This window comes from Cetorhinus maximus, chromosome 5, assembly GCF_964194155.1.
Source record: "Cetorhinus maximus chromosome 5, sCetMax3.hap1.1, whole genome shotgun sequence".
NCBI lineage: Eukaryota > Metazoa > Chordata > Chondrichthyes > Lamniformes > Cetorhinidae > Cetorhinus > Cetorhinus maximus.
In genome coordinates this window covers 65197405-65219556 of record NC_135883.1, presented here as the reverse complement: position 1 = coordinate 65219556, position 22152 = coordinate 65197405, and the positions used below count along the sequence as shown (strand labels likewise).

The 22152-nt window shown below is 42.9% G+C and overlaps 1 protein-coding gene and 1 long non-coding RNA gene across 6 annotated transcripts in view; one reads left to right on the top strand and one right to left on the bottom strand.

Annotated features, from left to right (window-relative positions):
* The window catches only part of LOC144680686 (uncharacterized), a 462270-nt gene that overhangs the window by 56137 nt on the left and 383981 nt on the right, over positions 1 to 22152 (top strand). The window lies entirely within an intron of this gene.
* LOC144680682 (muscular LMNA-interacting protein-like) overlaps positions 1 to 22152 on the bottom strand; it is a 234053-nt gene that overhangs the window by 91778 nt on the left and 120123 nt on the right. For all 5 annotated transcript variants that reach the window (XM_078541929.1, XM_078541930.1, XM_078541928.1 and 2 more), the window contains one exon: positions 9166 to 9573. In XM_078541929.1, coding sequence (XP_078398055.1) covers positions 9166 to 9573 — 408 coding nt within the window. The remainder of the gene's footprint in view (positions 1 to 9165; positions 9574 to 22152) is intronic.

The following is a 22152-nucleotide window of genomic DNA, read 5'->3' as shown; positions in this document are numbered from 1 at the left end:
AGGTCACAGTTAAGAAAAAAAAAGAGGAACAAAGAAAGAGGCTCAAAGCAGAAAAAAAAGGGTTGTAGTTGACAGACTTTGAGTGATGAGGGCTCAGGAGAAGCCCTGATGATCAAAGAGACTGCCGGAGAAGCCCTGAAGATCCAAGAAAAAAGAAGGTTGGTGACTCCATTCTGCCGGCCACTGGGGCGAAGGTAACCCTTTGGAGCAATAGTATTCTGCTCAGTACAGAAGAGCTGAAGTTGTGCTTATAATTTGATGCTTGAATGCATACTCGGGAATCCAGGGGAATAGAATCTTGGAGGATGAGATTGAAACCCTGCAAGGTGGGCTGTTTTTGACGCCATCCTAGTTGGAGCAAATTTGGAGAGAATTCCAAGGCAAGATCTTTGAAAGTGAACACTGGAAACCCTCATGAGAGAGACAGAGTTTCAACGAGATTGGTTGACTCACAATGCTTACTAGTGTCTTGGTGGGTTATTGAGAAATCCATGGAATCTGCCTTGGTCGCATCTGCCATTTATTGCGCAGTGTGATGTGTTCGACCACCATTTATCTGTTAATTCACATGTTCCTTTTATTAACCCTGAATGTTAGAGTATAAGACAAATGTTGTAAATTATTTTATCTTTCTGACCTAGTATAATAAAGTTTATTTTTGTTTGTTCAAGCCCCATGGAATCTTGTGGCTTTATTCTGTTAGCAAGCATCCTGAATCTCAAGCTTTGTCTATTTTAAACAAAAGTTATTGTTCCCTAACTGGATCATAACAAACATTTGGGGTCAGGTCCAGGATCATAACAAGATTCAGAAGTATCAAGGGATGGGGTGTAAGGGTGGTGGGAAGGGGGTGGAGGGAGAAGGTGGTTGATACTTGATAAGGCAAGAAAATAGAAATTGCAAGATGACGACTTTGTACCATTGATTGTCGCTCTCAGAGATAATATAAAAATCTTTTGAATTGGTCCTAAATTTTACTAACTGTCCTGTACACTTCTTGTGATGTTTCCACACACATATCATGACACAATGGTACCAACAGTCTTCATAGTAATTTAAGCCCAGATTCTGAGGAGCCAATGTGAATCAGCTTTCTAAACCTGAAGCAAATTGAAGTGCAATTTCCATCTGATTCCATTTTCTGCAGTGTGAATGCACTCTAAGTTTTAAAATTAGAATTGAATTAAACTAAATGAACTTCATTTTTGCTATTAATACTTCCCTATATATACAAATAATTATGTAAAATTAAATCAGCAAATGCTTCACAAAATTCAATCAATAAGAGTGTAATTAACAAAAAAGCAATCAAAAATTAATGGTTAGTGATGATCCTACTCAATATAGATAAAAACAAAAAGCTAAAAGCTACTGCGGATGCTGGAAATCCAAAACAAAAACAGAATTACCTGGAAAAACTCAGCAGGTCTGGCAGCGTCGGTGGAGAAGAAATCAGTTAACGTTTCGAGTCTTCACGACCCTTCGGCAGAACTGAAGCATAGTTAGGAGAAAGGTGAAATATAAGCTGGTTTAAGGTGGTGGGGGGGGGCGGGGGGAGAGAGAAGTGGAGGGTGTGGTTCAATCACCTTCAGTCACCACACCCTCCACTTCTCTCTCCCCCCACCCCCCCACCTTAAACCAGCTTATATTTCACCTTTCTCCTAACTATGCTTCAGTTCTGCCGAAGGGTCGTGAAGACTCGAAACGTTAACTGATTTCTTCTCCACCGATGCTGCCAGACCTGCTGAGATTTTCCAGGTAATTCTGTTTTTGTCTACTCAATATAGACATGGTTTTCTTTCAATAATTGGATTAAGGTCACCTAACAAAACCAGCAGCCACAGAATCAGCTTCCTATTTTGTGAGTGGCCAGTGATTATAGCAGTCAGTATAATCACTTCATCCTGCATATAAATGCACACTGTTTACAAACACTGCTTGGATCGAACTGCGCTCAGGAAATATCCAGTAATGGAAATATTTACTAAGCTTGAATTTATTTTTGTTTTTGCAGTGCACCCAAAACAAATCTGCACTGTAAGAATCCATATTTTTCAGCTAGAATGTCGCCCAAAAGGACATCCAAATTTCACTGGATCAGAGCACTTAATGCCATGAATTCATCACCATTTCTCCAGCAAATTCTGTGCGAACAATTGTTACTAGTAAGAACCCTTCTCAGTCATTCCAAAGAAGGCTTTGAAAATCTCAACTAAATTCTTCTAATGGAAGTTGGCTGGCAAGGTTTAGCGTTGTAGTTAAATGTTTTTAAAAAAGGCATTTACACTGACTAGAAGATCTGGGCCTTTATGTTTCTGCCACCTACAAAGTCACTCAAATTATTTAGAGAAAGCAGATGTTTCTTTTTTATACAGTGAATGGAAGATATTTGAAGATACGCTTATGTCTGGTTGGAACAGCTGGTATGGTTTTGGTAAATATCCACCTGTCCCCTTCCAAGGACTTGGCACTAAATCAACTACACCTGTGAGGGAAACATGTTCAACAGGAAAATCATAGATGCGCTACAGGAAATACCTGCAACATAATTCCCAACCATTCAAACTGGAGCTATTAAAGGTGCTACAATTCCAAAATGTGCTGGCTTATTGCCCTGCTTCGTGTCCAACACTGGCACATTTGGTATTGCATTTCAGACAACATTGTTTGCAGAGATCATATGACTTTAAAAAATGTTTTTATTCATTCATAGGTTGTGGGCATCACTGACAAAGCCAGCATTTATTGGCAATTAGGGATGGGCAATAAATGCTGGCCGATGCCCACATCCCTTGAATAAATAAAAAAGTGACGTGGGACTGATAGTCAGATTACTGAACATTCAGCAAAACTAAACATAATCTTTCAGAATGATGGACTCATATATGTTTTCTTTGCTCCCCATTGACATTCTTACTGGGAAATGATCTGCAGTGTTCTGCCAATTGCTATTTGGGCTGAAATGAAAACAGCGTAAAATGAGAGTGACCTCGATAATCACATACAATTTGGAAATAGTTTCACATTGCACTGTTTCTGGCTTGAAAATAAGAGCTGGAGAGTATTCTTTTCAAAATTACTTCACAGTGTCTTGACATTCATAGAACAGAAAAGAGTCAGCTTTGGCCTCATGATCTGTTAACCAAAAGTAGTGTGAAAACTGTATCTAAATTATATAGGAACATAGGAACAGAGGTGAGCCATCCAGCCCCTTAAGCCTGTTCCATAATTCAATTAGATCATGATTGATATATTGGATCACAGTCAAGTTTTACAGCAGTTTTCCCTTAACGGTTGACTGCATTTTTGTCAGTTTGAATGTGGTTGAATATATATTACAAGCACTATTATTTCCCTCAAAGCTCTACAATTCTGAAGTGAGAAGTGAGTCCATACATAGAGAAAACATTAAAATGCATCGTTCTGGAAGATCATATTTTCCTTTTGCTGGAAGTTCGACCAAGGTGGGAGGCCAGCAGGAGAATATTGAACTAGTCTCATATCATAGGATCTCTACAAATAATTTTATCACACATGCACTACAAAACGTGCCAAGTGACAAACATTTGACAGCATAGCATCATCCATGTCAAAAACTGTCCATTTGATCAGCAACCCATCCACCACCTTAAACATCCAATCCCCTTCAATATCATGTCAAGGCTACATTGCAGCAATTGCCATGGGTTCTTCAACAGCACCTCCAAAGTCCACAATCCCTATCACTTAGAAAGACAAAGGCAGCAGGTGCATAGCAACGCCACTGCCCCATCCTGAATTGGAAATATAATCAACGCTGCTTCATCACAGAGTCTTGAAACTCCTGACCTAACAGCACTGCAAGAGTACCTTCACCACACAACTGCAATGGTTCAAGGTGCAGGCTCATCACCAACTTCTCAAGGGCAACTAGAGATGGGCAATAAATGTCGGCCTTGTCAGCAGTACCCGCATCCCAAAAATAATTCTTTTAAAAATAAGTTCATTGGATGGCTGCATGTTTAATCATTACCCATTAAATGGTGCTTCATGAACACTGCTTAAAATAACAACAACAGCAGCAGCATTATCAAACAAAATTTGACACAAGCCACGTAAGGAGCTATAAGTGTAGATGGCCAAAAACTGGGCCAATGAGGTAGGTATTAAGAAAAGTCTTAAAGGAGGAGAGGGAAGTAGAGAAGAGGAGAAGGTTAGGGAGCAAATTCCAAAGCTTAAGGTTTGGATGCCTGAAGGCACAACTGCTAATGATGGAGTGTAGAAAATCAAGATACTCAAGCGGCTTGGAGGAGTGCAGAGACCCGGGAGGGTTATAGGGCTGGAGGAGGGTTGCAGAGACAGGGAGAGTTGAGGCCATGGAAGGATTTAAAAACAGAGATGAGTATTTTAAAATTGAGTTGTTGCTGGACTGGAAAGTAATGTAGTTTAGCGAGCAGGGGGGCAAAGGGCAGAGATTTTTATTTGTTCATGGGATGTGAGTGTCGCAGGCAAGGCCAGCACTTATGCCCATTTATTTCCCATCACAAGTGGTGATGAACTCCCTCCTTGAACCGCTCCAGTCCATGTGGTGTAGGCACACCCGAAGTTTTGTAGGACCTCAAGTTTATGCAAGGTGGGAGGCCAGCAGGAGGATATTGAAATAGTCGAGTGGCACAGGGTGGCAGAGAGAGCAGCCTGGACTGACTTGCCAATCCATGCTCCTTTCTCTCCATGTGGTCGCACACAATTTCTCTCCTTGGCCGAGTCTAGATCAGTGATCATCAGCTGTGCGAAGGTCTACAGATGTGAAGTCACAAACTTCCACTTTAACACTGTAAAGCCCTATCCAACAATTAACGTGGCCATTAAAATGCCCACAAACACTGCACTGTTCCCAATAATGTCCAACACTGTGCAAGGTTCCTAAGTAATACCCATTAATATTGTGCTCAGCTCCCATGTAATATCCATTATCACCGTGCAAGGTTCCCAAGTCATCAGAATGTTACAAAACAGTAGGTCATCAGGGGGCCCATCATGCCAATGCCAGCTCTTTAAAAGAGCAATGTAATTAGTCATGTTTCACTGCTTTTCCCCATTTCCCTGCAATTTTTCCCACTTCAAGTATTTACCCAAACCCCTCTGAAAGCTGCTATTGAATCAGCTTCCACTATCTTTACACAGAATGCATTCCAAATCATAACAACACTAGATTAAATCAAAAAACCCTTCATCTCACCTCTGGTTCTTTGCAACTACCTTAAATATGCATCTTTGGTTATTGACCCTTACATAGAATTACATAGAACATACAGCACGCAAACAGACCAGTCAAGACAACCAGTTCCTGCTGGTGTTTATGCTCCACTTGAGCCTCCACCCATCCTTTCATCTTTAACTCTATCAGCATAACTCTCTATTCTCTTCTCCCCCATTTCCTTTTCTAGCTTCCTCTTAAATGAATTTATACTGCTCTCCCCAACTACTCCCTGTAGGGAGTTCCATAACCTTACAAATCTCTGAGTAAAGAGATCTCTTGCGAGTTTCCTCCAGGGTTTCTTGTTGACTTCCTTGTATTGATGGCCTTTATTCATGCCCTTCCCTATGAATCCTCCCTGTATCCATTCCATCAAAACCTTTCATAATTTTAAAGATCTCTATTAAATCACCCCTCAGCCTTCTCATTTCAATAGAAAAGAGATCCAACCTGTCAATCCTTTGATAGATATAAGCTCTCAGTTTTTGTATTATTCTTGTAAATCTTTTTGCCCCCTCTCAAATGCCTCTATATCCTTTTCATAACATGGCAATCAGAACTGTACACAGTACTCTAAATGTGATCTAATCAAGGCTCGATACAAGTTTAGCATAATTTCACTACTTTTCAATTCCCCCCCCCTCTAAAAATAACCCCAATGATTGGTTTACTGTTTTTTTATGGGCTTGTTAATCTTTTAGCAATTTGTGTATTTGTTTGTCTGAATCCTTTTGCTCCTTCACTCAATTTAGATTCTTATTTTCCAGGTAAGATCTGACATCCTTATTTTTCTTACCAAAATGTAATATGCTGATATCAATTTTGAAATTTATTTGCCAATTATATACATATTCTGAAAGGTTATTAATGTATTTTTATAATTTGTTACAGGCCTCCTCTGTATTGACTATTCCCCCATCCCTCAGTTTGGTACTGTCCACAAATTTAGAAATTGTACCTTTAATTGCAATGGCTAAATCATTAATATAAATTGTGAATAACAGTGGTCCCAATACTTGTTTTTGTGGACTTTCTAACTGTTGCTTTGCCAAGTAGTTGCCACTTGCCCATAATCTCTGCCTTCTGTCTTGCAGCGATATGTTGTCCATCATGTTCCCTGTCTCCTTCTCCTCAAGCTATGACCTTATTGATTAATCTATTTTGTGATGCTTTATCAAAGGCCATTTGGAAATATATCCAGTCTTAAACATAGGTTCTTCAATATATCCACATACTTCATGGTTTTGAACACACCTACTAAATTGCCCCTTAACTTTCTTTGCACCAGGAACAATCCCAGGGTCTCATGTCTCTCCACACAGCTGAAGTCCCTCATCCCAGATACCATTCCAGTGAATCTCTTCTGCATTCTCTGCAAGGCCTCAAAATTCTTCTGGAGATGTGGTGCTCAAAGCTGAAATCAATATCCAGCTGAGGCCTATAAAGGTTTAACATAACTTCTTTACTTTTGCACTCTATTCCTCTAATGCCAAGGATTCTCCAAACTTTTAAAAAAAAATACAGCCTTCTAAACTCGCCCTGCCACTTTCAAAATTTCTGTGAATTAATTTCAAGTACCTCTTTAAAATTGTACCATTAATTCTGTATTCCCCTCATTCTTCCTACCAAAGTATATCGCTTTACAATTCCCTCCATTAAATTTCATTTGCCGTGTGTATGCTCGTTTCATCAGTCTGTCTATGGATTCCTGAAGTTTGCAAATTCCTTCATGCTGTTAACTACTTTTTCAGTTTGTATCATTTGTAAACTTAGATATTATGCTCGGTAGACCCAAGTCCAGGTCAATAATATATAACTACAGCAATAGGGGCCCTAATACTGACCACTTGAAGACACCATTGTCTACTTTCCTGCAGCTGAAAGGTAACCACACATGACAATTCTGTTTTGTCCATTAGTCAAAGAGCTATTAACGCTATGCACTATTCTCAAATCTCAGCTAATAACTAACAATGTGCACAGTTACCAAGCTCTGTCCATTAAAACTATGCGCAGTACCCAGGCTCTGCCCATTAACACTGTGCACACTTCCCAAGATCTGTCCATTAACACTATGCACAGTTCCCAAGCTCTGTCCATTAACACTATGCACAGTTCCCAAGCTCTGTCCATTAGCACTGTGTGCAGTACCCAGGCTCTGTCCATTAACACTGTGCTCAGTTCCCAGGCTCTGCCTATTAACACTGTGTGCACAGTGCCCAGGCTCTGTCTATTAACACGGTGTGCAGTCCCCAGGCTCTGTCCTGAAACATTGTGCACAGTTCCCAAGCTCTGTTTATCAACACTGTGCACAATGTACAAACTCTGTCCATTAACACTTTCCGCAGTTCCAAAGCTCTGTCCATCAGCACCGTGCACAGTTCCCAACCTCTGTCTATTAACACTTGACACAGTTCCCAAGCTTTGTCCGTTAACACCGTCGGCTGTTCACAAGCTCTGTCCCTTAACATTGTGCGCAGTCCCCAGCCTCTGTCCATTAACACTGTGTGCAGTCCCCAGCCTCTGTCCACTAATACTGTACACAGTTCCCAAGTTCTGTCCATTAACGCTGTGCACAGTTCCCAGGCTCTGTCCACTAACACTGTGCACAGTTCCCAGGCTCTGTCCATTAACACTATGTGCAGTTCCCAGGCTCTGTCCATTAACATTATGCACAGTTCCCAGGCTCTGTCCATTAACACTGTGCACAGTTCCCAGGCTCTGTCCATTAACACTGTGCACAGTTCTCAGGCTCTGTCCTGAAACATTGTGCGCAGTTCCCAAGCTCTGTTTATCAACACTGTGCACAATGTACAAACTCTGTCATTAACACTTTCCGCAGTTCCAAAGCTCTGTCCATCAGCACCGTGCACAGTTCCCAACCTCTGTCTATTAACACTTGGCACAGTTCCCAAGCTTTGTCCATTAACACCGTTGGCTGTTCACAAGCTCTGTCCGTTAACATAGTGTGCAGTTCCCAGGCTCTGTCCATCAACACTGTGTGCAGTCCCCAGCCTCTGTCCACCAATACTGTACACAGTTCCCAAGTGCTGTCCATTAACACTGTACACAGTTCCCAGGCTCTGTCCATTAACACTGTGCGCAGTTCCCAAGCTCTGTCCATTAACACTGCCCGCTGTTCACATGCTCTGTCCATTAATAATGTGAATGGTCTCCAATTAATATAATTTAAGCCTGTGGACCATAAATGCTGTGGATTTTTCCCAAATAATGTTCATTAACACTGCAACCAACTCCTAATTGTTGAGACATGGGAAGGAAGTAGTTAAGTTGAAAATGACGAGAAAGGTTAGTTGGAATACACAATAATGTTATGCTTAAATTAGCACAAGACAAAGGCTCTGATCACCTCAACTATTGATTAAATTAGCAGTTTAAACACTTATTTACTGTAGCTCATTTGGGGGGGTGGGGGGCTCAAGTTAGCTGAAAGTAGCACAGACAGAACAGTGTGATGCACCATAAAAACAATGCATAAACTGATAATCAATCACGGAGTTGATGGAAACAAATGGGAAATTTGAACGTATAAAAAGAGATGATTCACTTAAAGCAATGGTACTGTTTGGCAATGCCTGTCAATTGCACTGACATTGAAATAAAGGCGGGACATGAAATTAGGACTGTGTCTGCCTATTATTTTACTCAGCAGATTTAACTTCACGGAACTTCATTGAGCAATGTTCATTGACACTGTGCACGGTTCACAAATATAGTCCACTAACACTGTGTACTGTTCCCAGGTAATGTTCATTAATACAGGCTTTGTTCACATGTAATATTCAAATCACTGTGCTTAGATACCAAATAGTCAAAATTTTCAATTCTGGAATGAAGCTCTTGAAACTCAGATTCATTTAAAAGAAAAAAGGTAAGTGAACATAAGTGAATAAAAATGTTTCTCTTGCCTGAAAGAATGGTTCTTGCAAAGCCTCATCCACCTTCTGCTCAGCATCTTGTAACAATGGGGCCTTTGATTCACCCACCACTTCTTTTGCTCGAATAGAGCTACTCTTGTCATCCGCAAAAGTATTTGGAGACAAACTTAACAAAGGTAATGTTTTTGCTGAAAGATTGACTTCTGCTTCAGTTCCTCTTGACAAACAATCACTGTCACTTCCATATGAATCTGCTAAGAACACAAGCTCAGCTTTGAAAATCCCCTGGAGCGGTGCAGCTTCTTCAGCAGGCACATACTCTCTCTCCTTATTCAACCAACTTTGGCCTATCTCCATGTGTCGCCTTGGAGTTCCTCCACCAATGGTATCTGCCATTCTAACATCTGTAGCGGGCATTTCTTCGGTGATATGCAAAGGCTGCAAGGAAAGTTTCAACAGGTTTGTTTTTCTCTCCCAGATACAGATGACATTGTCTATTAGACAAGGATTACAAAGTGCACAACATTATTAATGCATAAAAGATACAAATTAAGGGGGTGGGATAGTTCAGGTACAAACTAAAGATGTTCCTTTGAAGTGAAAAGGTAGAGCATCCAAAGCTAATTGGGGAGGTGGTGGCATTGTAGTATTGTCACTGGCCTGGTACCCCAGAGACCCCAGGGTAATGCTCTGGGTGCCCAGGTTTGAATCCCACCACGGCAGATGGCGAAATTTGAATGCAATAAAAATCTGGAATTAAAAGTCTGATGATGACCATGAAACTACTGTCGACTGTTGTAAAAACCCATCTGGCTCACTAATGCCCTTTAGGGAAGGAAATCTGCCATCCTTACCTGGTTTGGCCTACATGTGACTCCAGACTCACAGCAATGTGGTTGACTCTTAACTGCCCTCTGAACAAGGGCAATTAGAGATGGGCAATAAACGCTGGCCTAGCCAGCGACGCCCACACCTCATGAATGTATAAAAAAAACGCTAGATGATGAGGGAAATAAAATTGAAATAAAACAGAAGAAGAAGGCTTATGACAAACATCATGAGCAAGATTCAGAAAATAACCAGGAAGATTATAGCAAATACAGGAAGGAGTTGAAATATTTAATAATACAGGAGACAAAGACAGATTATGAGTAAAGATCAGCAGGCAACATTAAATTGAACCCTAAAACATTTTATAAACACATAGGGCAGAATTTTATCAGCAGCACACCGTTCCCAATGGCGTAACTGAAATGTGCGCCACTTCCACTCTCCTACATTTTTTTCCATTTCCCACGTGATTACAATTAAAATTTTAAGTGCCACAGCTTGCGTGGGAGACATTTAGGTTTCCACGTCAGGGGAAGCTTTTCGTTGGTGGAACCCACCATCAGTTAACAATACGGGTGGGCTATTAAAGAGCTGCCTGGTCAAACAGGGAGATTCTACATCATGGCTAAAATTTTCCTGCCCAACTCCTTTGCCACTAACATAAGAGCAACTGAGAGCATAAAGGTGGCACAAGTATTGTTAAAATTTAAATTTCACTTGTAAATATTTCACACTACATTGGTTTCACTTTATTTGTGTGCATCCTCATTATTTGTTGAGAGTAGATTAGTCAGAGAGCTAAATGTACTGGTATGCCTCATGGTCGGTATGCATTGATGGTTACAGGGGAGATTCCTTTATTGTGGAAGAAACAATGTTGTATTCTTTTTGGTTCACTCTTTATTGAATATTCCTGTTAGTGTCCAGTGCTGTACTCGCCACTTTGTGGGACATGGCTGACCTCACAGGCTCAACTGGCCCTTCCTTCTGTGCATTGCAAAGGAGATTGTCCAAGATCACTCTCAGTGCGGATAATTGAAATGTTATAGGTTGTCATGTTCCAATATACTCTGAGCTTCAAAATAATTTTTATGTTTTAAAACTAAACACAAAAACACTGCAAAAAGATGGCCACCCAAGGATTTTATGGATTGAAACACTCCTTGCTCCAGGAGGGGAATAAAGGATGTTGACTCAATGTCTTTTCCCGAAACTAATTCAAAAGGATAGTTTCAGATTGAATGAGTCATTTATATATAAAGCCACTAACTGTCTCAAACTCTCAAGGTGTGAAAGTCACCACACAATATGTATATTAACCTAATCACCCAGTTTATTTGGAAAAGGACTTTGGACTTGAAAAAGGTCACATGATGAAACAGCCAAACTTTCTGATTGCTTTTAAATCAGCCAGAATTTGTTTTAGAGAGACAGTTCCATCAGCAAAGCATTGAACCAGCTGTGAGGCATCTAATCAGCCAAGGTAATAAACAGCAATACCTCAAAAGTGGGAGGAGGACTCCCCCAACCTGCTCCAACTTCGAGATCACCTGAGAACCAACCTCCTGGAAATTCGTCTACAAGAAGCCTCACAGCTTACTGCAAATCCTCTGCCTTACAAATCTTCACTTCAACTAAAGCATCAACTCATCTAAACAAACTACAGGTCTGCCATGAAAGAGACTGAGACAATCATAAATTGTAATTATATCATTTTACCTTCATCTGTATCTAATCTTAGTGTGCATAAGTGTGTGTGTGTGTGAGTCGAGTGAGTGAGATGTCACATTTTAAACCTGCGGGGCAAGTATGCCATAATAAATAGCTTAATTTTTTTAAAACTCACAAGCTTGCTCCTGGGATTATTTAAATAGGGAAAATCACTGAAGGTAAAAAAACACACACCTTTTACATACAAACGTATTAATCATGGGAAATGGAAAGGAACACAAATTTTGTCCATGACACAGGCGAACTTAAAGCTCTGTGAGGACTCTGCCAGTCATTACCCTCAGATGGACCCATGTGTGGACAATACTGACCCTGCCCTTTAGGCTCTTCATTTTCTTACCGTGACTGATTGTCCCCACCATCTCCCCCATAACTCCCAGGATGCCAGGCCCTTCCCACCTCACTCCTCCAAGCCCCCGATCCTGCTCTCTGTCCTCCCTTGGATCCCTCTTCTACTCCTCCATGCACTCAAACCCCAACCTTTCAACCTCCTCATCCCTGACTCGACCTTGCCGGTCCCGAGCCTCCACTCAAGTTGCCATTCTCCTTCTCCCCTCCTTCATGCCACAAGGAAAATTGCTGGCCTCAGACACAGCTATACAAAGCTATATGTTGCATGCCACCTTTAAACAAATGTGAACTGGGTATCACAAGGTTCTCATGTGCCACTGACTTAATCTTGAAGGCAGGATGTATTAAAAAGAGTTTCAATATAATGAGTATTCATGGCATACAAATATAATACAAGTGGGGGCCCGCTACACAACATCTTGAGCCATGACACATCACTGACTTAATCATTGCATCTCAACCCATCAGGACATTGAAATTTTGGCTCCCGTCTAATTCAGCCACCACCACCCCCCCCCCACACACAATGTTTCGCGCTCTTGCAGATTCCATTATTCCATAATTCCACACCCCGTGGCCCAAAAATTATAGATTAGCAGGGAAAGTGCTGGGCTTATTAAGGATCCAAAGGGAAATCTTTATGCAAAGGCAGAGGACATGGCTAAAGTATTAAATCTGTACTTTGCATCTCTCTTCATAAAAGAAGTGGATGATGTGAAGTTAGGCCAGGATAATAGTAGATTAACAAGACATACTAAAAAGATTAGCATTACTGAAAGTAGGTAAGTCACCTGATCCATATGGAATATAGCCTAGGTCACTGAAAGAAGCGAAGGTAGAAATAGCAGAGGCACTGATTACAATCTTATAATCCTCATTGGATCCAGGAGTAGTGCCAGAGGACTGGAGGGTTGCTAAAGTCACTACTCAAGAAAGGAGAGAGGGATAAAACAGGAAACTGCAGGCCAATCAGTCTAACATCAATGGTACAGAAAGTATTCAAAACTTTTAGCAGGGATAAAATAAACTTTATTTTGAATGTCATGGTTTACTCAAGGAAAGGCCAACATGGATTTTCTAAATGCAAATTATGCCTCACTAACCTGATTGAATTCTTTGATGACATAAGGGAGAAAGTTGATTAAGACAGTGCAGTAGATACATGAACTTTTGGAACTCATTTGACAAACTCCTACGCTGGAGGCTTGTTTGGGAGATGGAAACTCGTGGGATTAAGGGGGAAATGACTGTATGGATATGGAATTGTTTCAGTGACAGAAAGCCAAGGGCAGTGGTGGATGGGTGTGTTTTAGGCTTAGCGGTGGTTTGCAGTGGTGTTCCCTAAAGATCACTTTTGGGTCCTTCACTCTCTTCAATTTTCATACATTACCTGGACTCAGATGCATTATAAAGTTTGTAGATGATCCAAAATTGGCAACGTAGTCAAAAGTGAAAAAGATAAATGATAATCAAAATGGCTAATGGATTGCTGGTCTTTATACCCTGAGGAATAGAGTAGAAGGCAGTTGAAGTCATGCTTCAGCTATGCAAAGCCTTGGTTAGGACACATGTAGAGTACTGTGAGCAGTTCTGGACACCAGACCTTAGGAAGGAGATATTGGCCTTAGAGGAAGTGCAGCATAGAATTACTCGGATGATACCTGAATTTCAAGGGTTAAGCCATGAGGAGAGATTAAATAACTAGGGTTGCATTTTATGGAATTTAGGAAGTTAAGGGATGTTTTGATCAATGCTTTCAAGATATAAAGAGGAACTGAAAAGGAGGTTTGGGGAAGCTATTTCTGCTGGTTGGGGAGTCCAGGACTGTAGGCATTGCCCAAAAATTAGAGTCAGAATGGAATTAGGAATCATGTCTTCAAGAGAAGTTTTATAGAGTTTTGGAACTCACTTCCAGCATTGGCAATTGATGCTTGGTCAGTTGTTAATTGTAAAACTTAGATTCATTGATTTTTGTTTGCCAAAGGTATTAAAGGATATAGGGTAAAGGCAGGAAAATGGAGTTAGGTTGCAGACCAGCCATCATCTCATTGAACAGTAGAATAGGTTTTTGGGGCCAAATGTCCTACTTCTGTTCCTATGTTCTGAGGCTAGTTGTAGGATTCATGATGACATAGACAGGATGGTGAAGTGGGCAGAATTGTGGCAAATGGAGTTTAGTACAGAGAAGTGTGATGTTTGGAAGGGCAAACCTGTGAAATCTCACTCCTGCAGATAGTAAAACATTTCTAGAGGTTTCTTGCATTTAAAATTTAAAATAAAAAAATTGTACATTTCCTTTCTGTCTCTTAATAAAAACTTATTTCTCTCTCTTTAGTTCTCTTTCTGAACTAATGTTGCGATCTCCAGAGAGACCGATAACTTTCTGAAAGAAAGGAATCTCTATGATGCCCATGGAAAGAAAACCAATGAACAAGATTTCACTTTATAACATTTTTACCTTAACAAACCAATTAAAAACAATTTAATTCAAACATTAATTAATAGGTGAATGATATTTCAAATCAAAAAAGTAAATCTCAATTTAAATAGTCAATACAAAGATACACCTCACATAGTGACAAACACTCGCATCACTTCCCGCACAAAGGTGATACGACATGCAACCTCAGTCATTCCACCTCGACCTCCAGTATACAGGATCTCTCACTTCCCACTCAATGGATGTGGCCTTCCAGTCGCTGTCACAAGCAGCCATATTCTGTCTGTAGTCCCTGGATATGGTTAACCAAGTGCATTGTCTATGAATCCTCCCTCACTCTGGTCTTGCTGGTGTAGCTTTCCAGGATTCCCTTTCAAACAACCAACCAATGCCCCGGTTCATGATCTGGTCCTCTGGTACAAACACTCAACTCACTCGCATGTTGCTTCACCAAGAGCATCTGGAGATGTACTTTCTTCTTACTATCAAACAGAAAGTTGATCTGTTCATCGAGAGTTTTGCTGCCTTCTACTCACACAAATTCTGTGTTCTGAATTGTAGGTTCTGAGACCAGCTGTAATTCAATTTCCAATTTGCTTTCCATTTTCCCTTTGTTTTTAAGTTTCCAACCTCAGGTCTCAAGGGAATTTCTCAGAACTAAAGTGCTTGCTAGGAAGTCCAATTACACCCTTTTCAGAAGGTTCCTCAATTTCACTTTGGAATTAAAGGGACATTTCACAAAAATAATACAAACTTCACCTCAAAACACAAGGGCCATCACACTAATTTGACTTGTGCTCACCATCTTTCCTTCTGTCGTTGATTCTGTCTCTTAATCTATCTTTAAATTTCATTAGTTAAGGAAATCAACTATTGGTTTCATCATTCAGTAAGATCCCAGTTCCCCTATTGACCTCTTATCAATTTCCATAAATTGGTGTCCTCTGCTTATTTCTCAATCCAATGTTCTGTTGGGTTAAAACTGTTTATCCCGTTGTCCACCAAGGTTCATTAAAATGCTCTTGTTGCTCTGTTATAAGTTCACACACCCAACAACTTTGTGGGAAAATATTTTTGAGTGAAGGTTGCAGGAACAAGTCTAACCAACTGGACATGCTGAGAAATGTTCTATGTCAGGGGGGGTGGGGGGGTGCCAGGGGGAGGCGTAAAGAAAGAGAGGGACAGGAAACAAATGGAGTCAGTCTCATCCATATTTACCTATAGTCCATGAAAGGCCTTTGGCATATCTCTCTGTTTATTGCAATTCTGCATGCTGCTGTCATTCCCCACTCTGTCCCCTTTCTGATGTTGTCCGCCCATCCAGTCCTTCAACTATTTGGCCTGTTCTTTCCTGATGTTTCACCTCCTATTGTTGCCAATGCTAGACTTTCACTCTGCCTTTTCCAGTGTTGTACTTTCTCAATTTCCACTTCTTCACTTTAGCTAAAAGCCCACGAGATGATGGGACTCCAACTTTCCTGCAGACAAATTCATTGCTTCTTCAGTCTGTCCAGTTGATTCGAAGGGCCCCTCGCCAGAGCCACATTTCAAAAGCTGTTATCCTTTTTTATTCATTTACAGGCTGTGGGCATTGCTGGCTAGGCCAGCATTTATTGCACATCCCTAATTGCCCTTGAGAAGGTGGTGGTGAGCTGCCTTCCTGAACCGCTGCAGTCCATCTGGTGTAGGCACACCCACAGTGCTGTTAGGAAGGGAGTTCCAGGGTTTTGACCCAGCGACAGTGAAGGAACGGCGACATATTTCCAAGTCAGGATGGTGAGTGATTTGGAGGGGAAATTCCAGTTGGTGGTGTTCCCATGTATCTGCTGCCCTTGTCCTTCTAGATGGTAGTGGTCATGGGTTTGGAAGGTGATGCCTAAGGAGCCTTGGTGAATTCCTGCAGTGCATCTTGTAGATGGTACACACTGCTGCTACTGTGCGTCGGTGGTGGAGAGAGTGAATGCTTGTAGATGGGGTGCCAATCAAGTGGGCTTGCTTTGTCCTGAATGCTGTCAAGCTTCTTGAGTGCTGTTGGAGCTGCACTCATCCAGGCAAGTTGGGAATATTCCATTACACTCCTGACTTGTGCCTTGTAGAAGGTGGACAGGCTTCAGGAAGTCAGGGGGTGAGTTACTCACCATGGGATTCCTAGCCTCTGACCTGCTCTTATAGTATTTATATGGCTAGTCCAGTTCAGCTTCTAGTCAACGGTAATGCCCAGGATATTGATAGTGGGGGATTCAGTGATGGTAATGCCATTGAATGTCAAGGGGTGATGGTTGGATTCTATGTTGTTGGAGATGGTCATTGCCTGGCACTTGTGTGGCTCAAATGTTACTTGGCACTTGTCAGCCCAAGCCTGGATATTGTCTAGATCTTGCTGCATTTGGACATGGACTGCTTCAGTATCTGAGGAGGTCACAAATGGTGCTGAAAATTGTGCAATCATCAGCGAACATCCCCACTTCTGACCTTATGATGGAAGGAAGGTCATTGATGGAGCAGTTGAAGATGATTGGGCATTAAACACTACCCTGAGGAACTCCTGCAGTGATGCCCTGGAATTGAGATGATTGACCTCCAACAACCACAACCACCTTCCTTTGTGCTAGGTATGACTCCAACCAGTAGAGAGTTTTACCTCTGAGTCCCATTGACTCTAGTTTTGCTAGGGCTCATTGATGCCACACTCAGTCAATGCTGTCTTGATGTCAAGGGCAGTCATACTCACTTCACCTCTGGAGTTCAGCTCTTTTGCCCATGTTTGGACCAAGGCCGTAATGAGGTCAGGAACTGAGTGGCCCTGACAGAATCCAAACTGAGCACTAGTGAGCAGGTTATTGGCAAGCAAGTGCCACTTGATAGCAATGTCGATGACCCCTTCCATTATTTTACTGTTGGTCGAGAGTAGACTGATGGAGCAGTAATTGGCTGGGTTGGATTTGTCCTGCTTTTTGTGTACAGGACATACCTGAGCAATTTTCCACATTGCCGGGTAGATGCCAGTGTTGTAGCTGTACTGGAACAGCTTGGCTAGGGCTGCGGCAAATTTTGGAGCACAGATCTTCAGTACTATTGTCAGTACAAGTCTTCAGTAGCCATTGTTTCCAGGGCTGTCACTGACTTCATTTCCTCTGGAGATCTTCCCTCCACAGCTTCCAACCAACTCTTTCTCTCCACAGATGCTGTCAGACCTGCTGAGTTTTTCCAGGAATTTTTGTTTTGGTTTCAGATTTTCAGCATCCGCAGTATTTTGCTTTTATCTTAGTATTTAATTCACTGCCACTTCTCTTCCAGGAATGCCTAACTTGAAGAAGTATTGCTCTTCTCTCCGACAGGATTTCCACTTGTCTCTTTTGCCCGGTTCACCTTCATTGCTTTCCATTTTCCTCCTGGTGTTTGACAAGATGTTTTCTAAAACTCGCTTTCACAGCCATATTTCCTTCCTCAGTGACTGCCTCCCTCTCTGACTTACCCCATGTGGGTTCCAACTGACGTTCCATCCTTCATGTTTCGAACACACCCAGGTATCTCCGGGACATACAACGCTCCTCGGACTGCTATTCTCAACGCATCCTGAGATCCACACTCAGAGCCATGCACCGCTATATGAACATACTCGACCTCTCCCTCCAGCAGCACCGACTCACCCTATCTCTAAGCTGACCTTGCCCCCAGTTTCATTTTATTCTTCGTCTCATCCGACGCCTTAACAAGAAACGTTGTCTCTTTCTTTCAGGTGCTAAGGAATGCAAACTCCAACAACTCATTGATACCAACGCCCATCCAAGACCCTCCACCCCTCCTGTCCCTCTGACCCCATCCCTTCTTCTAATCCCAGCCCCGGCCGTATATTCATCATACCCTGACCTTCCCCTCTCCGATGCTGAATGTTCAGTACTCAGCAAAGGACTCAGTTTCGTACCCTTACGCCCTCACCTCAGTGAATTCTGTGCTCGGCACGATGCTGAACTCTTCTTCTGCCACCTCTGTCTCCATCCTCACTTCTTCGGGTAGGAGTCCTCCCCCTGTTCTATGGATCCTTTCACCCGCCTCCAGTATTCTCCCTCCACCTGGACCCCTCCCTCTGGCCTCTTAGCTGCTCTTGATCTTCTCATTGAGAATTGTCAGCATGACATTGGCTGTTTCAATTTCTCTGGTCCTCTCACCCACTCTAACCTGTCTCCTTCTGAACTTGCTGCACTCCATTCTCTCAGGTCCAACCCTGACTTTGTTATCAAACCTGCTGACTAGGGTGGTGCTGTTGTTGTCTGGCGCACTGACCTCTACCTCGCAGAGGCTGAGCGTCAACTCGCAGACACTTCCTCCTAACTCCCCCTGGACCATGACCCCACCACCGATCATCAAGCCATTGTTTCCAGGACTGTCACTGACCTCATCTCCTCTGGAGATCTTCCCTCCATAGCTTCCAACCTCATAGTCTCCCAACCTTGGACAGCCCGCTTCTATCTCCTCCCCAAAACCCACAAACAGACTGTCCTGGTAGGCCAATTGTATCAGCCTGTTCCTGCCCCATGGAACTCATTTCTTCCTATCTTGACTCCGTTCTCTCCCCCTTGTCCAGTCTCTTCCCACCTTCATCCGCGATTCCTCTGACGCCCTACGTAATATCAACAATTTCCAATTCCCTGGCCCCAGCCACCTCCTCTTCACCATGGACGTCCAATCCCTCTACACCTCCATCCCCCACCGGGATGGTCTGAGGGCTCTCTGCTTCTTCCTTGAACAGAGGTCCGAACAATCCCCATCCACCACCACTCCCCTCCATCTGGCTGAACTTGTTCTTTCACTGAACAATTCCTCCTTAAACTTGTCTCACTTCCTCCAAATAAAAGGTGTGGCTATGGGTACCTGCATGGGCCCCAGTTATGCCTGTCTCTTTATGGGGTATGTGGAACATTCCTTGCACCAGTCCTACTCAGGCCCCCTTCCACAACTCTCTCTCCGGTACATTGATGGCTATTTCGGTGCCGCTTCATGCTCTCGTCTGGACCTGGAAAAATGTATTAATTTTGCTTCCAATTTCCACCCCTCCATCACCATCACATGGTCCATCACTGACAGTTCCCTTCCCTTCCTTGACATTTCTGTCTCAATTTCTGGTGGTAGACTGTCCACCAATATTTATTACAAGCCCACCGACTCCCACAGCTACCTCGACTACAGCTCATCACACCCCGCTTCCTGTAAGGACTCCATCACATTCTCTCAGTTCCTTCGCCTCCGTCGCATCTGTTTTGATGATGCCACTTTCCAAAACAGTGCTTCTCACATGTCTTCCTTCTTCCTTAACTGAGATTTCCCATCCACGGTGGTTAAACAGGGCTCTCAACCGTGTCCGACCCATCTCCTGCGCCTCAGCCCTCGCACCTTCCTCTCCGTCCCAGAGCCATGATAGGGTCCCCCTTTTCCAGTTCCCTGGGTCCTCACTTTTCACCCCACCACCCTCCGTATTCAAAGGATCATCCTCCGCCATTTCCACCAACTCTAACATGATGCCACCATCAAACATATCTTCCCTTTAGCCCCCCTGTCAGCATTCCATAGGGACCATTCCTTCTGGGACACCCTGGTCCACCCTGGTCCACTCCTCCATCACCCCCTACACCTCAACCCTCTCCCACAGCACCTTCCCATGCAATCACAGAAGGTGCAACACCTGCCCCATTACTTGCCCCCCCTCCTCACTGTCCAAGGGCCCAAACACTCCTTTCAAGTGAAGCAGCATTTCACTTGCACTTCCCTCAATCTGGTCTACTACATTCGCTGCTCCCAATGCTCTCCTCTACATTGGAGAGACCAAACGCAGACTAGGTGACCGCTTTGCAGAACACCTTCGGTCTGTCCGCAAGCATGGCCCAGACCTTCCTGTTGCTTGCCATTTCAACACACCACCCTGCTCTCATGCCCAGATGTCCGTCCTTAGCCTGCTGCAATGTTCCGGTGAAGCTCAACGCAGACTGGAGGAACAGCACCTCATCTTCCAACTAGGCACTTTACAGCCTTCCGGACTTAACACTGAATTCAACAATTTCAGATCATGAACTCTCTCCTCCATCCTCACCCCTTTTTTCAAATATTTTTTAATTTTTATATATACATTTTTTTCCCACCTTTTTCTATTATTATTTTTTAAAATTTATTTTCATTCATTGTTATATCCCCACCTTTTAGCCGATTTTGATCCTTGCTCCCACACCGTCCCTTCCCCCCACCACACCCCCACTAGGGCCATCTGTCACTGGCTCATCCTGCTTTCTACTCTTAATGTCACCACTAGTACCCCCTTTAGCCAGTAACACCCCTTCAATCTTTTGTTCATGACATCTTCTGCAATCTCTCCTTTGCCTCCACCTATCACTGGCCTTCTATCCAGCTTCATTTGTCCCACCCTCCTTATACAGTATATATTTCACCACATTTCTACTTCTCTTCAGCTCTGAAGAAGACATCTGGACTCGAAACGTTAACTCTTTCTCTCCACAGATGCTGTCAGACCCGTTGAGTTTTTCCAGCAATTTTTGTTTTTCTTCAGTACTATTGCTTGAATATTGTTAGGGCCCATAGCCTTTGCACTATCCAGCTTCTTCAGCCATTTCTTGACATCATGTGGAGTGAATCAAATTGACTAAAGGCTTGCTGGCATCTGAAATGATGGGGACCTCCTCCTGTGAATTGCTTAATTGTCCACCACCATTCACGACTCGATATGGCAGGACGCCAGAGCTTAGATCTGATTCATTGGTTGTGGAATCACTTAGCCCTGTCTGTCACTTGCTGCTTCTGCTGTTTGGCACACAAGTGGTCCTGTGTTGTAGCTTCACCAGATTGACTCCTCATTTTTAGGTATGCCTGGTGCTGTTCCTGGCATGCCCTCCTGCACTCTTCATTGAACCAGTGTTGATTCCCTGGTTTGGTGGTAATGGTAGAGTGGGGGATAGAGTGTTGAACGAATACTTCACATCCGTGTTCACCCAAGAGAATGAGGATGAAGGTATGGAACATGGGAAGAGAGACTGCGAGGTTCTTGAGCAAATTCATATAGGGAGTGACAAGGTATTGGAGGTGTTGGCAGGCTTAAAAGTGGACAAATCTCCAGGTCTGGATGATTTGTGTCCCCGACTGCTGAGGGAGGCAAGGGAGGAGATCACAGGGGCTCTGGCCCAAATTTTTAATTCCTCTCTGGCCACAGGGGAGGTGCCAGAGGACTGGGGAACAGCTAATGTGGTTCCGCTATTTAAGAAGGGCTGTAGAGATAAGCCAGGGAAATACAGATCAGTGAGTCTCAAGTCAATGGTAGGGAAACTATTGGAGAAAATTCTGAAGGAGAGAACCTATCTCCACTTGGAGAGGCAAGGTTTGATCAGGGATAGTCAGCATGGCTTTGTCAGAGGGAGGTCATGCCTAACAAATTTGATTGAATTTTTTGAGGAGGTGACCAGGTGTGTAGATAAGGGTAGTGTAGTTGATGTAGTTTATATGGATTTCAGCAAAACCTTTGACAAGGTCCCACATGGGAGACTTATAAAGAAGGTAAATGCACATGGGATGCAGGGTAATTTGATAAGGTGGATTCAAAATTGGCTTAGTTGTAGGACACAGAGGATGACGACAGAAGTATGCTTTAGTGGCTGGAAGCCCAT